Source organism: Pseudopipra pipra, chromosome 4 (genome assembly GCF_036250125.1).
Source record: "Pseudopipra pipra isolate bDixPip1 chromosome 4, bDixPip1.hap1, whole genome shotgun sequence".
In the NCBI taxonomy this organism is placed as follows: Eukaryota; Metazoa; Chordata; class Aves; order Passeriformes; family Pipridae; genus Pseudopipra; species Pseudopipra pipra.
The window spans coordinates 46,213,607-46,230,340 of NC_087552.1; the positions used below are offsets into that span (position 1 = coordinate 46,213,607).

At 36.6% G+C, this 16,734-nt stretch overlaps 1 protein-coding gene across 2 annotated transcripts in view; it reads right to left on the reverse strand.

Annotated features, from left to right (window-relative positions):
- TUSC3 (tumor suppressor candidate 3) overlaps window positions 1-16,734 on the reverse strand; it is a 231,598-nt gene that overhangs the window by 93,628 nt on the left and 121,236 nt on the right. For both annotated transcript variants that reach the window (XM_064652783.1, XM_064652781.1), the window contains one exon: window positions 5,184-5,260. In XM_064652783.1, coding sequence (XP_064508853.1) covers window positions 5,184-5,260 — 77 coding nt within the window. The remainder of the gene's footprint in view (window positions 1-5,183; window positions 5,261-16,734) is intronic.

Genomic DNA, 16,734 nt, shown 5'->3' on the forward strand with positions numbered 1-16,734 from the left:
TCATCTGATTTATGATTACAATATTACAATTATGATTACAATATTATTAGTGGATTATGTATTCATTTGAGAATAGTCACAGGCAGAGAAAAGCAAAGGCCGAGAGAAATCATATTAACAAAGAGGGTAAAATATCCTGGGGATTTCCCATCATGTATCCCTTCACAAGGATTATGAAAATCTTTAAAAAGGCCTGAAGAAGAATATAATACAAATGGACACAATCTAAAAACTGAATACAATGCAGCATAGTTCTAACAAATTAATATCACATCATTCTAAGATCATAGCACACTAATTTCCTTTGATATTTTCATAAGTAAATTCATTTGAATTAAAGGAAATAATTGATGATGGTGAAGAGAAACAGAGAAATCATAAGATGCATGAAGAACTCATAAAACACAGTGAGAGTTTATTGTCTAAGAAATTTTTTGTGGAGTTTCTATAAGATAAATTTGGGACTCAATGTTTTCAAACATTTTCATTAAAGTTCTTAGCAGAAAAATTACAGTGCTGGGAGGAAATCAACTGGTGTTGCAAAATCACTAAATGCATTCAGCATAAAGAAGAAAAGATCAATCAAAAAAATAAGAGAAAGGAGACAGTTCTCTGGAAAGAACATATAAAGCTGGTGAACGTTTGTCTTACAAAGAATGCCAAAACTTTACAGAAATTCTCAGACTGTCTCTTAATACTGAATAATAGTGCCTATCTCAATTCAACAAGATGTTTGAGTCCCTTCCATATAATTAATGGCTACTTTGCCAGCTTTTTGCTGACTTCATTGCAAACCAATTCCCTCCATACTCAGTCTGAAGGAGATGGTCCAACTATGCACTTGGCACTGGTATCTGGAGGTGAACAGCCTGTTACACACCTCTAAGAAAATATTTAGCTATATAGGCAAAGATTTATTCACAAGTTCTGTATCTGATCTTATTAAAAACTTTTTGTTATTTTCTACAGTCACAGCATTGGATTAAAACTTATGCATAAACCAAGTTTAAAATATGAAACATTAATGTTCATTCTTATAAAGACAGTTCCTCTCACTGATACCCAGGAGATGAGTAAATGTACTCATATTTGAAGCTACTCATGTCAATCCTCACATAACCCTAAGGAACCTTTCCTTCTGGGAGCACAAAGTGTATGTGGCTGTTGCATTCTCACTGCCAAACTCCCTGCTGCTTCCACTTAAGTAGAAAAGTTTTAGCAGTTACTCCTTGCTATGAAATTTACACTGCTTTTGCTACATAACCTTTTCCTGGCTGACAACCATCTGATTGCTGTACTTGAGGAGATAGTGGGGCAGTCTGACCCAATCAAATCATTTGTAGAGCCAGAGTTCAAGAAGGTTTGGGGTTTGTTCATCAGAAGAAAGGTTCAGCCACACTTAGTACTGGTCCTGTCCGTCAGATCTGCTCCTGTCCGTCAGATCTGCTCCTTTCCCAAGTAAAATCGAAGACTCTTCCCAAGATGTTGAGCTGGTACAGTGAAACAACCCAGTAGCTGAATATTATCACTGTTTGCACAAGATAACTATAAAGAGCAATTCAGTGTTTTTAAATACAGTGGCAAATAAAGCAAGCTGAAATGCATGACTGTATCTTCCATTTCTCATCATATGTGATACTATGAAACTAGTATTAATAGCACCCTTGTGAAAAGTATTCCACAGAAATTAAAGAATTTCCTGATCCCCTACATGCAGAGAAGGTGACATGGAAACTGTCGCAGAATTATTAAGGTAAGGTGGTAGCAGTCAGGTTTTCCACCTTATCACTCTGCCTGAAGGGCAGAAGTAGCTGGGATGAAGCCAGAAATTTTCTAGCTCTTTCTGGCTGGATTTTTTGTTTGAAATATTTTGTTTTATAAATCAATAACAGAAAGCCCTGAGGACAGGGACCAAAACTCTGGCACTGGTGAGAACATTATTCATCTTCCTTGGCTGGTTCTTCAGCCCACTGGCATACAATCTTACATCGAAAGTGATAGCCATGCCTAACAGGAATGGATGATAACTTATCTAAAGGCTACATCTATTGGGTCTGTATTATTATATTGCAGTTAAAAGGAGTTTTGCAATTGACTCAAATAAAATGGAGATTTGGGTCTGAAAGAAATTACTTATGAGGAGGATAAAGTGACTTTAGGTTTTAAAGCTACATCAGAGATACAGCAAATACATCTTTTATTAGATGATGAAGCTCATCCATGTGTATCAAGACAGCACAAAGCTTTTATATTACTTTTTATAGTTTAGAGATTCCACTGCTGGAAAATGTTATAATAATTTTAAAAGGTAGATAGGTTCTTACAACCTTTATATAGTTCCTTCAAAGAAGGAATCAGCTCCTGCCCCAAAAGAAGTCTCATCAACTCTAAAAAACTAGAAGCTGATGAGGAGCTCTTACACCTATCTGTAAGTATGCGAAAGAAAATGTGAATTATCCCTCTGAACATGCACTCCTATAGACACAACTGACATATATGAGTTCATTCAATGTTCATTTACTTGTGTTCCTTTTCATCACTCTTAATTGATGTAGAAAGGGTTGAGAGAGAGAAAAGAATTTCAAAAGGCCAGACACTCCCCACAACATACAGCAGAAGAAAGTCTATGGGTGCTGGTGACTCTCTGTTGCCCCCTCTCCTGAAAATGTCCACCTTACTTTTCAAGCTCTTCAAGACAGAAACTTTTCTTTCCTAGTATGTTCAGAAAACCCTTGACATCATCATATATACGATTATAAAAACATCCATCATATACAGTTATTCCATGAATGTTATTTCCTTCTGACCAACCTGAAAAATTCTTCTGACTCCTTACACTTGTATCTGTCATCTTACATCTAATCATTTGTAACTGACAGAGCTAAATGTGCTCTGCTCTTTTCACCTTTCCTTTAGCGTCTTCTTGTAGTCTTTTATGTTCCTCTCTGTGGTCTCTTAGATGTGTCAACATTAGTGATCATAGGAAAAGGGAAGACTTCAAGATGATCTAATAGGTAGTTCTGAATCAGGAATTGGTTTGACAAAGTAACACAAGCCAACCTGCACAGCCTGCTACACTATGCCCAGTAAAGCAAACGGCAGAAATCGTCTTCAGAGACAGCTAGGCACTTTTATGGTTGGAGAAAATTGAAGGAGACAGTGACAAATCAGAGAGTAAGGGGGAAGATAAGCTAAAGAGGGACAGACTTTTTGGGATAAGTTGGTTTTCCTTATGTAAGTAATTCTATGAGACCTCTAATTTAAGCAGCTGATGTTTTATGTTACACTGAGGTAAAAAGTTTGCTAACAAAATAAAATTTGATTTCATTGAAAAGCAGCACAGAGTTGTTTCAAGAGTTCAGGGCAGGTTAAATGTGACACATATGAGATTTAATATTTGAAAAACTAGCTTTTCTAGCTAGAGATACTGCGGATTTAATGTGCTTGATAAATCACTGTCATTGCTACAATGGGACTGACATAGCAGGTATAGAAATAGAAGCCCAAAGGAAACACAACATGTTGAAGATGAATGATATCAAACAATACTTTTAATGGAAAACAACTTGGACAGAATTGCCCTGAGTTACTATGGTTTTTTATCACAACATCTTTTAAAATGTTGCATTGCTTCAACAGTAATTTTGAAATTGATACCTGGGTGTATGAATATACTGTACAAATTCAGAAATGTAAGTGTATCTTATATAATATATATGGCATACATTATTGAAGGTAGCTTTGTTTTATTTTCCTGAACCAATCCCAAAGTAAAATATGTGAAAATAAAGTGCTAAAGGCTGGTTGAGTTCTAAGCCCTGTACACATTTGGATATTTCTATTACATCTATCAAATTTTAAACACAATAATGTAGATTACAAGCAATAACTAGCAAGAATATTATGGTACAGACTATGGAATGAGTTTTTTTAAGCACTTGTTTTTTTGAGCAATGCGACTACATTTGTACATGGACAAAATTTAGCTACGAAAAAACATTAGAGGCAGAACTTAGGGGAAGTATTTGCACCACTTTGAAAATTAAATTCTAAAAATAAAGTCTTATAACCTTTGTCCAGGCATTGTCACTAATGTTTATGGTATAATATGAGAAGCCACCTTGAATTTGCAAGCTAAAAGTAATAATTTTTTCTGTTCAGTTGACATTGTACAGCACTGTAGCATGACATCCACAGAAAAGCAATGATGTAGGCACTGACAAAAAAGCAAGGGTATGCGAATAAAAGTCCATCTTAGGAAGCATGGGGCATGTGGGGGGAAGAATTGAAAGAGCAAAAGTGAGAAAAACCCATGGGCTGAGATAAATTTAATAAATGAAGGGAAGGTCAAAACAAACCTCTAGTGACGCCACGGCAATCACTCACTGCTCTCAGAAGCAGACCAATGCCCAATCGGTCTCTGGACAACAGTCACCTTGGAAAGTTTACCCTGCTACTTTTAATTATGCATGTGATATTACACAGCATGAAACATCCTTTTGGTCGTCTCAGGACAGTTGTTCTGATTGTGTCCACTCCCAATGTCCTGCTCAGCCCCAGCCTACTCATTGTGGGAGGCAAAGTGAAAAATAGAGAAAGCCTTTGCACTGTGCAAGTCCTGTTCAGCAGTAGTTAAAATATCGGTGAGTACCAGCATTTGAGTCACAAATCAAAACCACAGCAGCACACAGACTGCTATAAAGAAAGTTAACTCCATCCCCACCAGACTGAGCCCAGTGAGTAAAAGCAATTTAGTTTCAGTCTTCATCATTGCCTGCCTGATAACAGATCATCTGTTATGCAGTATGATCCTGGTGCCATTAGAACAAGTGCAAGTAGACCCTAGACCACAGTAAAAGTAGAACTAGACATTTTATCGTCTCTTGGAAGATCTAGCTACAATATTCTAGCTGTACCTGATTAAATGCCTTTGAAGCTAAATAAAGTACGAAAGTTAATTAAAATGAAAGGGTGGGATTTATGGAAAATGGATGTTGCAATCTTTATGCCCCTCTGAAATCCAAATCCAAGCCCAGGAATCTGGACTTCTTGTCAAGATAATGCTTCATTTTGGCAATTGCCCACACTTGAAATATGCTATTTTTTTTCCTGTGCATGATTTTATATAGACTTCCTTCATGTTCAGCATTTATTGCCAGTTTCACTTGTGCAAGTAATAGTACCTGAGTCCTTCCCATCCAGTTTCTTATCTGCCTCCTTTTCTTCCAGCAACTCCTTGTTCTGAAGACTCTGAAGATCCCTGTCAAGAGTGAATAGTCAGATATTGTTTTAACTTTATTATCTACAAATTCCACGGTTTCTGCCTTCTAAATCACAACCTATGTCAGCTGTACCATTTGAATTAAATTTACGCCTCAAATGGATAAAAGATAAAAAAACCTCAGTGCACAGTTTTACAATTTTGTGAAGTTTCTGTCACAGCAAGAAAATGAAAGTTGTAGTGTTTTCCTTCTTTTAAATGATTCAGAGTGGAGTGAAAATTGCGGGTCAATATTTTTGTTGGTGTAATGTTGCTGAATGCAATTTGTTTTGCAAAATTATGTTCTTCTGTGAAATTCTACCCAACAACCACTATTTTCCCTAGATGTATTAAAAAGCAATATATCACTTCACAGAACATACACTCTTTCTCAACTTGTCAACACAAACAAAAGTAAGTTATTAAAGTTAATATATATTCCATTCAAAATATCAAACATTATATACTCTGGTAGCAGAAAGAGTCTGATTTTGGATCTAATAGTCAGTCATAAGAGGCAGCTTAAAAAATTGATCACATAATTTTGGATTGCTGAAGAAAAGCTCTCTGAATACGTTAGATATGTAGTCACTGCAAAAACCTATGAGCAGCAAATCCTACATTGACTCTGTAACTGTGGTAAGTAATGACAAAATAGGAAACAACTTTAGGTAATGGAAATGGAAACAAAAAAAATATAATTGATTCAAGGGGATTCCTTATTTCCTTAAATATACAGTCAAGTTTGTATGCAACAAACTTCCTCCTGAAACTGATAATAAGACTGGAAGAGTTGCCTTCCCCAGTGCTAAGTACATATGTAGTCAACCTGTTTGTTTTGTCACAACTGTTGCATTGGATTAGTCACATTCAACATTCATGACCAAAAATAAATCAGAATTAACTGAACTTCATAGTTGGTTTCATTGACACTTAGATATTGACATAATCACTGTCTCTCAAAATTCACAAGGTTGATGTGCACAGGCAAATAGAAGTAACTATTTTTGCACAGTCATCTACCATTTTTTTCTATGATTAAAATTCATAACAGAATATGAAAATCACACTCTTTGCAAGATGTATATGTATATGCATATATTTTATGTATGCAGCTGTCAGTTGGCAGCTTTTCCTTTTCTAGAATAACTGCCAATTAGCAGGAACAGTTATCCCCTGTGAAACTTACTGATCGTATTCATCATCTTCTTCTTCATGGTTCTTCTTCATTATCTTCTTCTTCAGGTAATGATCCTTTTTGTAAGGTTAGGACCCATATTTTTTCATATAGAGTGTAACCATAGGTAGAAACAGCCATACAACAGAAATGCTGAGGGCATTCCTTACAGCATGCTGACAAAGGAACTCAGACATTACTTGAGAAAAATCAGGGCATACTAGCTCTTTTAGTTTAAATGGGAATTGCTTATTGGCTGTCACTATAAATACCAATGTGATCTGGGTAAGTATTAAATAAATTAATGCTACACATGGCTCCAGATTCACTCCAGATTTTATCACAAAAAGTACTCTCACTAGTGCCTGTATGCTGCACTCATGAACAAGACTAGCTTTGCAAAATGAAATGTAAACAAAGGTAGGGCTGGGAATATGGTATTTACTAGGAAATAAAGTGAGAAAGACTGGCGACATATATGGGAAAATAGTATTTCTGATAATCCACTCTTCCTTTTCCTGTCACTAGGTTCAATCTGGAGACAGGGGCTTTTTCTGATGTGCTTCTAGGAGCAGCACTAATCCTGCTCCAGGTGGAGTAGACTGGTTCCAGAGCATCACCTCTCCCACTTGCAAAGTCCTGATGATCTTCAGTGTCTCAAACCCACCCTGGAGCTCAGACTGGGCTCACCCTACGTCTGCATCCCTGTACCCACAGAGGTCCAAACACAAGGAAGCAGGAAGACAGGAGCACTTTTATTTTTAGATGTAGGATGTTACTTCTGTGGGAGGCAATAATCCCTATGACTACTTTGTGACAGAGAGGAAGTCACAGATTTTGCAAAGGCAGGATAAAGCCTTTATGAGAGGTGGCTTCTCCTTGGCTCCTGTCAGCCCTCCAGCTCAAGTGAGAACAAGGATGCCTTAGCTGTCAAGGTGGCAGGTTCTTGCTGCTGCAAAAGATGCTTTATGACTGGGTCCTTCTGAACTTGGACTTTAAACATTTTGAAAGCTGGAATTACATCACAGAAGATGTAATATTTCTTGATTGAAGCAAATCAGAAAAAGAAGCAGGGAACAAGTAATAGGAAGAAATTTCTTTGAGTGTCTGAACAGATCAAAGAGCTACATCCCAAGCAGACAACAGGATACAGTGGCAAGGATAGACTATGAATGAATCGGTATGGGTAGCTTAGATCAATAAAATAAGAATTAGCTAATTTTCCCATCTAGGGTCACATGCTGGCTCAATTGTTAGCCCAAATCATGTTGAGAAGTGATGAAATTTTGAATAGATCACTTTTCTCTGTACTCCTTGTTTTCTCCAATTTTTCAAAAGGCAAACTACCCTTTGCTTTTATCCTATCTGGCTCATTATTTGATTTTTCACTCCTCTCAGAACTAGCTAGAGAATATCCAGGAATGTTTCCAGCTTGCTCACAAGCATCAATGGTCTCTATTCACCTCTCTACTCACCTCCTGTTGCCTCTCAAATACATTACTTCCTAGTGCCATATACCTACACAGAAACTGGTATATTATTGACTTTAAAGGCATTTTCCCCACTCTGTCTTCCTATGATGGAAAGCTTAGCTTTTAACGAGGTTTGTTGACTGAACTGTCCTTGAAGGCGAAAAGTCCTTCCTACTGAACACGTCTATCTTTTTACCTCTCTCTAGATGTCTTTTTCCACCTCGACCCCTGTATTAAATCAAAATGACTAAATGCATAATGCAAATCATTGGATCATTAGTATTTTTATACTTGCTGTACAAACCTGACATTTAGACATGTCACTAGTCTTGGACTGGGATAATTTTAGAAATTATATTTGGAAGCTTTGACTCTACAGACTATGCAACTGCTCAAACATTGGCACTAATTTGGTTTGCTTTCCATTGTAAAGCCCTTTTGATACCTTAGATGCTGTTAAAATTATAACCCATCATCTCCTGGCTCTCTTCTGTCTTAGGCCAGAACATTTACTTTTCATATATAATTAATATATATATATTTCACCATTGGTTTAACTTTGGAATTGCACATACAGCACAATTTATAGCAAAGCATAAAATATTTCTGTTATATTTGACATCTTTTATATAGACATCTGTCTATACCCAGACTCCAGCTATTCTTATTTACACTAAGCAGAGGAAGTTATCTCTGATATTGAGAACCAAAACTCTATATTGCTGAAATTCAAATGGAAGTCTTTAGCGGAACTATTTCCAGCATTTTTACAAGACAAAATTTTGAACTGAAAAGCGTTGAGCAGATTTTAAGTTTATTATTTTTATTTTAAGATTACTGTTATTTTTGAAACCACAGTTTTTATTAAAGGGGAAAAATAAGCAGGCTGTTGTACTCTTTGCTTTCTTTAATGCCATCTTCTGTGGCATTGTTTATATTGGTGAGAAAGGTGTATTTTTTAAGTGATCCAAACAAGTCAACCTTCAGTAAGCATGAAAATATTCAATGCTGAAGAACAATATTCCTTAAACCAACTATTCTTTCTTTTATTATACATACATTTTTTCATGTCTAGTACTAATATGAAATTTTATGTAAGCATATTTCTGAAGAAGTCAAAATATGTAAAAAATTCTTTCCTCTCCTTGTCTTAATAAATGAATGTGAGCGGTATTTCAGCATGTGAGAGAACAAGGATTGACTGTCCCCTCAAGGCATTTGGTAAGATAAGAAATAACCTTAAGGCAATATTGTGACTTTTGCAACTATTGCTGTTTTGGAGATGTAGGGTAATGAAGTCCATTCCTTCAGTTTTTGCTGCCAGAGGCAATCTGCCCACAGAGGATAGAGCTTATGTTTCACATTTCTTGTCTTTCATGGATAATGCCAGAACTAAGAATTCTCTGACATATTAAAGGAAATCTCACACAAATCCCTATAGCCTCATCATTTAAAACTTTTTTTTTTTAATAGAAAAGAAATATTAAGTTAATCATTTAAATGTTGAGACAGAAGGGTGTTTCCACACTTGTTACAGAAAGGAGGATGCATTGCCCTGAAATTCCACCATACCAACTGCATTATGGGGAAAATGAAGTGGACCCAGTAGTTGCAAGATGTAAAATTGCCATTAAAAAAAGAGAAAGTCTGATGGAGTAGCTAACCTTTGGGAAAAGTAGAAAAAATTACCGTCTTGCTAGGGAAGCCTTTCAAGGTTGGATCCCACAGCACTTTCAAAGATGGTCCCTGCTCTGAGGCAGTTATGAGCCTGGAACATGATCAAATCTAACACTGAAGAGAGTGCACGTGGAAATTAAAGTAGCTGAGATAAAAATTTCAGTTAATATTATTGCATTTATCTCAAAGATGAAGAGTCAAATAATTTGAAACATAGAAGTCCATTGGGACTGAAATAAAAATCTGTAATCATAAAGTATAAAAGTTTGTTCTTATTCTGCTAGCAACTGCATTCCAATACATAAGCATTTTTGACTGAAACCAAAAATCATGAGGAAATTCATTGACAAGAATTATTCTCAGGGTTGAAAACATAGAATAAAGTTGTGCTTGGAACACATTAACCATTACAGGCTCCCTAGGCAAAATGTCTACAGATTTCTGAGACTGTGATACACGTTGTTGAAAGTAAGGAGGCATTGCATTCTTTCTCTCCAACACCACGAGCCCCTGTAGTGGGAAGATGGCCCAGTGTTTTCAGAGAAGGTGTAATAAAAGAGCCTAACTCTATCTAAAGGATTTATTAGTCATTTTCCACTGGTTTCCTGCTTGAGAACACAACACTGTGTAGTTCAGGTGTAGCCTGCTAATTACAGTCCTCTTTTACTCATTCTTCCAAGTCTTAAAATAATCCTGAATGAGATGAAGTGGGTCAATACATTCCCAAATATTCACTGAAGCAGGAAATGTAATCTCATGGAATCCTGATTTTCTGCTCAAGAGATTTCTAAAGAGAGTGGATGCTGTGCATACCTCTTTAGGCTCAAAGACACAAAGACAAAAAGAAATTTGCTTGCATCTCACTCATCAGGATCTGATCTTTGGTTTTCAGGAATTATTTCTGCATACAAGGATAACCACTAGAACTAATATTCTAATAGATTAACATAGTATTGCAGCCAAGCGAGAAAGTTCTAGTATTACTTAAGTCACAGCCTAATAAATCTGACATACAGCAAGCATCCTTTCAGGAACACCAAACAAATTAAAAGTCTTAAAAATACTGCTTACCTGTTTCATCTTCAACTATGCTGCACTCTAAATTACTAGAAGCACTTGATTAAACAATGATGATTTCAAATACTGAGTTTAAGGATTTGCTGGACAAGAACAATAGTCCAAATTTGACTTAAACTGTTGTCTGCTGGTTAAGTTGAGCAGTGAAAAGACTAGGAAACTTAACAAGCTTACCTTACACTGAAATAGAGTTCCAGCATAACAAGTGAGAAGGGATATTGTTCAGTTAGTATCTCACGAGAGGCATAATCAAGAAATATGAGTCTCTGTGCTCTTTCCAAAGGCACCTAAATTTGCATTTTATTTGTCTGAATATTTCCCCATATCAATGATGCAAGTATTTGTGTGATAGGTTGTCAGATTACAGTAAATTGACTCACATAATCCCAATAGAGTATTTTGCAAACCAGGATCACTAGGGATTAAAGAAGTCTGTGCATGTGGTATTCCTGAATACCTTCAGTGACAAAAGAATGGCTACAACCGTATCCATTTCTGCATGGACTCTGTCTGTCTCCTGTCTAATGCATCCCCAGGGTTTAAACAGACGTTCCTGGTTGAGTGTGGTTGTTTGGACTTGGCTCCCTGCCAAGAGCCCAAGATCACAGCAAAAGGGCTTCCCCCCTCACCTTTTATGAACACAGGGTAAGGAAAGGGAAGGAAAAAGAAACAATAAAAGACCGAAATAACAGAACCAAAGCAATATATATATATTTACACTTATATACAGTTACAAAAAACTATATACATATAAGAAAGAAAACCTCAACACTCCCCAAAAAAAGCAGAAAAACAGATATACATGGCCAATAAAGAACTAGTAAAACAAAATCTTAATACTTTCCTTAAGAAAGCAGAGTCCACACCATCGGATCTTTCTTCTCAAATGGGAAAGAAGTAACGGCCTCTCAAAAACTTACAGACTTACACTCCCACACAAAGAACTCAGGGACACTGCCTGTCTTCTCCAAAATCCACTGGAAGAGATCTACTTTCCAACTTCCTCCCCCCTTCTATCTATATTCCTGCTTGTGTAAAGAATAGAATGGAATACTGGGATATGGGTACTTCCTTAGTTTTGACCTGGTTGCCAGGAAAAGGCCTAAACCAAACCACTACATTGAGCATCCCTCAAACAAGTTACAGCAGTAAGTAAGCCCATTTCTGATTATATTCTAGTGTGGTTACATCATCTGTCTTTTAGCCGTGTTTTCCATCTGGAATTAGTTTTACAATTATGTTCCTTCCCTTCCCTGCCCTTCCTTGCCCTTCCTTGCCCTGCCCTGCCCCCCCCCTGCCCTGCCCCTGCCCTTCCATTTTCCTGCCCTTTGCTGCCCTTCTCTGACTTGCCCTGTCCTGCCCTATCTCCCTTCCCTTTCCCTCCCCTCCCCATTGGTTTTCTGAATTTTGCCCTGCACTAAAATACATTTGTCTTCAAAGGACATGTAAAAAAAAATAATGCAGTGCATTTTGCTGAATCCAGGATACATCATAATAATGTCTTAGTTCCTGCTATCAGAAAGAAAATCAAACCCATAATCGAATAAAAATCCTCACAGTGTCAAAATTTTGGCAGTTGGGGCCCTATTTTTTGTCCATTTGGTAATGCAAAGTGCTGCTTTTTCTGCACAGTGATAAATTTAAAATTATCTCATTTGCTACAGTTTGCTTGAACTTCCATTTCTCACCTTTCCTGTCAATCAAAGAATGTAGAAAGGGAAATAACTTTTTCGTGATTGGACACACGTAGCTTTAATCATCTGTCAACTGCTGTAAATCAGCAGAAAGAATAGTCAAGGACTTAGTTCAGACACTATTACCAAAATGTCTAAAACTAGTCAGGTTTCTCTTATTGCTAGATTTAATAATTAAAAAAATAAAAAATTTATAGTGAAATTAAAGTACAGGCGGTATCCAAAAATATTAAATACATTAGGGAGAAGTTATAGTAGCCTACATGTAAAAGAATATCTACAACCTAATGGTTAATTAGACTTAGGAAAACATAATGTGCAAACGAATTTGGTTAAATGGAGAATATAATAAATTATTTCCTCTGCCTAGGGTTTTTGAGTATATATACAATCCATAAGCTGGATTCTCACACTAGATATCCTCTCTTAGGATACCTGACGTTGCCCATTTCCATCTTCCTACTACCAGTCTAGCATCAGAATTAAGAAAAACAGTTTAACAGAGATTATACAGAAATAGAGTTTGAGACAAGTGAGGCTTACTGTGTACTCACTTCTGTTAACTCCATAAATACATCTCTCTCTACAATGTGGTCAGAAAACTAGATGAAGGAGTTGTCATTCATCGTGTCTTGCTGCTGATATTTCCTGGCTCTTCCTGGGTTTTGTCCATTGCTTGTTCCATCCTGGCTGCAGGGCTCAGCCAGTGCTGGCGACAACAGGGTGAGTCAGGGAGTGGCTTTTCTCTGTGGCCAAATTATTGGCAGTTCTTCCCCCACTTCTCAAGGTCTTTTTTCTTCTCTTGCTTATCCAACATTTACTCCTCTTTCAGATTCTATAAATGTTTGTTCATATTATTGTTTATATTGTTTTTTCTGCCAGGTGTTTACAAAGTTAAGTTTGTTGCCTCTTTTCAGTCTGTAAAACATCAGTGTAATTGTTAAAGGAATTCAAGTAATTTTCCTAAAGGACCTATTATTTTTTTACAGTTTTCCATTCATGACAGAAAATGAATTTCAAGTCAAAATGCAGTTTAATGAATCCTGACAATGCAATTAAAACTTTTCTATGATGGGTAAATCCCAAGGAATTTGACAAGAAACAAATAAAGGTAGCTCCTTTTTCTTTGCAGAATAAAAAGAAAGAAAATTAAAAGGCAGAGGTAGTCGTGAGCAAAATATCCCACTACAGAGAAACTCATTCTTCAGGTACATTCATATATTTTCCTCCATTGCTTTACTGTTCCTCCATGGATCAGTGGAAACATTAGAATTGATTTCTTCTCTTGAGGCTTTGAAAGAAGGAGTAATAAGATGCAATTCCGATAATATCAGTGATCAACAAACCTCTAAAAATATGGAAGTATCGTTAAGATAAGGCTGAGTGCTCTCTTGCGTGGAAGTTCCCAGGGACCCTCACAAGTGATGCATGCAAACACAGACTTTCAGGATCCAATAGTTGTTTAATAAGATGATAGAAAGATGCTATTGGATGCAGACAGACTAAAGCAGATGCAGAATATGTATGTGCTTAGAAAAGCATGAATACCGAAGCACGTTTGCAAAGTTTTTGTTTACTTATAGAAGTTCAAAGGAATGCATTGTGTTAGCCTTTCCCTTCTCAAAAACTGATTAGTAGTCTAACCAATTTGTTATTTTTAAATGTCTAGAAAAGTGGAAGGGTGAGATGTACAGAAGAAAATAGGTGAGGTTCACTATATTTATATTATTTCAGATCAATCAGGGTGGCGAATTTCAGACCTCTGGAACTTTATTGTAAACATCTAGTCATAAATATTTTCAAATATATCAAAATGTGCTCATACACCTCATGCACTGACTTTGTGGCACTCTAAGGAGTATGGAGCAATATTGCAGCTGTTTCCCCAGCAGCTGTATGCACTTATACACTGAATATCACCAATCCTGACTGGTTGCAACAACAACAGTAGCAAGAAAAAAAAAAAAGTGAAACAAAATATGAAGGGCATTTTGTGAGAAAAAAAGAGTAGTATTCATTTTATGACTGCGTAGTTTAACTAAGCAAAAAAATTTATCAACAAGCATTTAAGGAAACATTTAAAAACACATAAATAATCAAAATCTCTTTACAACTTGCAGCTAATTTTCTTAAAATATATACACAATTTGTAATTCTGTCTAGCAGTGAAATTTTACAACTTCGATTTTTTCCACAAAATATTTCTGTGTAATTGCAAATGGTATAATTTTATCAATCGTTACAGCTTATTGGACACCGCTTAGTAACTGCCACTGAATTCAGGAGATTTGGTACAATTCTAAGATATCGATTAGACTCCAACAGTTAATTACATATAATTTGGAGAGTTTTCAGTTTATTTGTTTTATTTTATTTTATTTATTTTCTTTCACTTCATTTCATCTTATTTTTCTTTTATTTTCAACTATATTATTCTATTCTGTTCTGTTTTATTTTATTGATTCAACTGATCAATTGTTTCATGTAGTCTCAGATTTTGGCATCTAAAAGTTTCCGTTTTCCTTGGTCGTATCACATCTTACCAGTTATTTGGGCAAACCACAACTGTGACTTGCACATTTCTCTAGGACAGACACTGCTATTTTTCATTATTTTTCTTGATGTTGATAGAAAGACCTAAAATATTTTATTCATTTTGACAACTTCAGGGTCTGCCCTTCTCCAAGTTACAGAATCAATGCAGTTTGTAGGATTCAATATGAGAAATATTGCAAGGCTTTTAGTATTAGTTAATTAAGATGAAATGTTTGGAGTTTAGTAAGCACTTAAAGCAACTGCTCCATAGAGAATTTACTGTGCTTTCTCATTAACAGGAGAGTAAGCTCCTTCTTTCTGGGTAGAGACAATTGGAGCTGTCTCCAGAGGCAAGAAGCGCTGCAGGTAAGGAAGGGGAGAGCTGGGGGGAAACATGGTCACTCCTCCAGCAGCCCTCCAGCCAAAGGAGGTGTGCAGAGTGCCCTGAGTGGTGATGTGTTCCCCCTTTTCCCTTACCCTCCATGTCTCAGCTGGGTCAGGAGTGGTGGCTGCTCTTTGATCACTGATAATGGTGTCCAGATAATGGTGTCTACACCTGGTGCAGGACAGGAAGTATTGGTGGGGAAGGGGAGTGGTTACCAAGTGGAATGACTATCCAGATTTGTGCTAGATCCCTGCAGGGACTCGAGGGCTTTGACAGGAGACAGGTGATATCCACCAAGGTGGCTCTGCAGAGAGCAGAATGTCACTTACAGGTTCAGCCCTATCAGCAACTCAACTTGCATTATTTTTATTTATTTATAATTTTATTTTTGTTCTCACAACTTTTCAAGTCCTTCTTTGCAATTAGGAAAAGGATGCAAGAGCTTAACATCTGGAGTTGGAAGGACAGTACCATTCTTTACTGTTGTTAGCATTTTTTCTTAATCATTTTCTCTGTTACCACAAAGGAAAAAGAAGGAAATGGATTCAGCCACAGTGCTGTTCAATAGTATAACTACATCTCTCACCCTGGCAGCTTGCACCAGTACAACATACTTTGTGAACACTTACTTTGAGGGACTGTACCCCTGTGACATTGGACAAGACCAGTAATGGCAGGAAGTAAGTCCATCAAACGGATTCACATTGAAAAAGGTGCAGGCCTTGTTAGAGAGTGACCTATGTGTGACAGCATGACCATTAATTTTCTCTTTTGTGACTTTTTTCCATTTCATTAGCAAAGATTAGTCTTAATTAAACACTAGCTGTTAGATCAAAGGGAATTAGATCAAAGAAGGAAAAAACCCCATTACATTTATGCAAAAGTATTTGGCATAATACTTTCCCAAAATGCATGTGAAAAGTGTTATCTAACCTTACACTGGTAGCCAGAGTCTGAAAAACAGGAGCCTCCTCTTTATAGCTAAAGTCTTGCAGATTCCCCTTTTATTTTTTTCCAAGTCATAAAAATGTCACTTTCAGGACTGTCTCAGATAAAGGGATCCACTTATCGACAATCAACCTGAAAGTGGTGCCCAGCTTCAATAATAAATACAAAATAGTCTTGCCTATGCTACAAATAAGCATCTCTAGTTTAGGAGGCAAGTGAATTTGAAGATGATTAACTGGAAATCTGCTCAAAGTTTTAAGAAGGACTTGAAGAAGCATTTTTCCTTTGAGCTTGTATTCAGCTTTGAATCTCACTAGAACAGAGCTTTCATTTCAGAGACAGTCACTCACTGCATACCCGAGCTTTAAAATTTAATGAATGCATCCTTTGCAGGAGACTCTGGCAGTAGCTCAGATATATTAGTAAGTGCAATCATGTCAATTAAAAAAGGAAAAAGGAATCGCAAGTAGTCTTTCACTGTTACGATCATATTGATAGTTTCAAAGCTT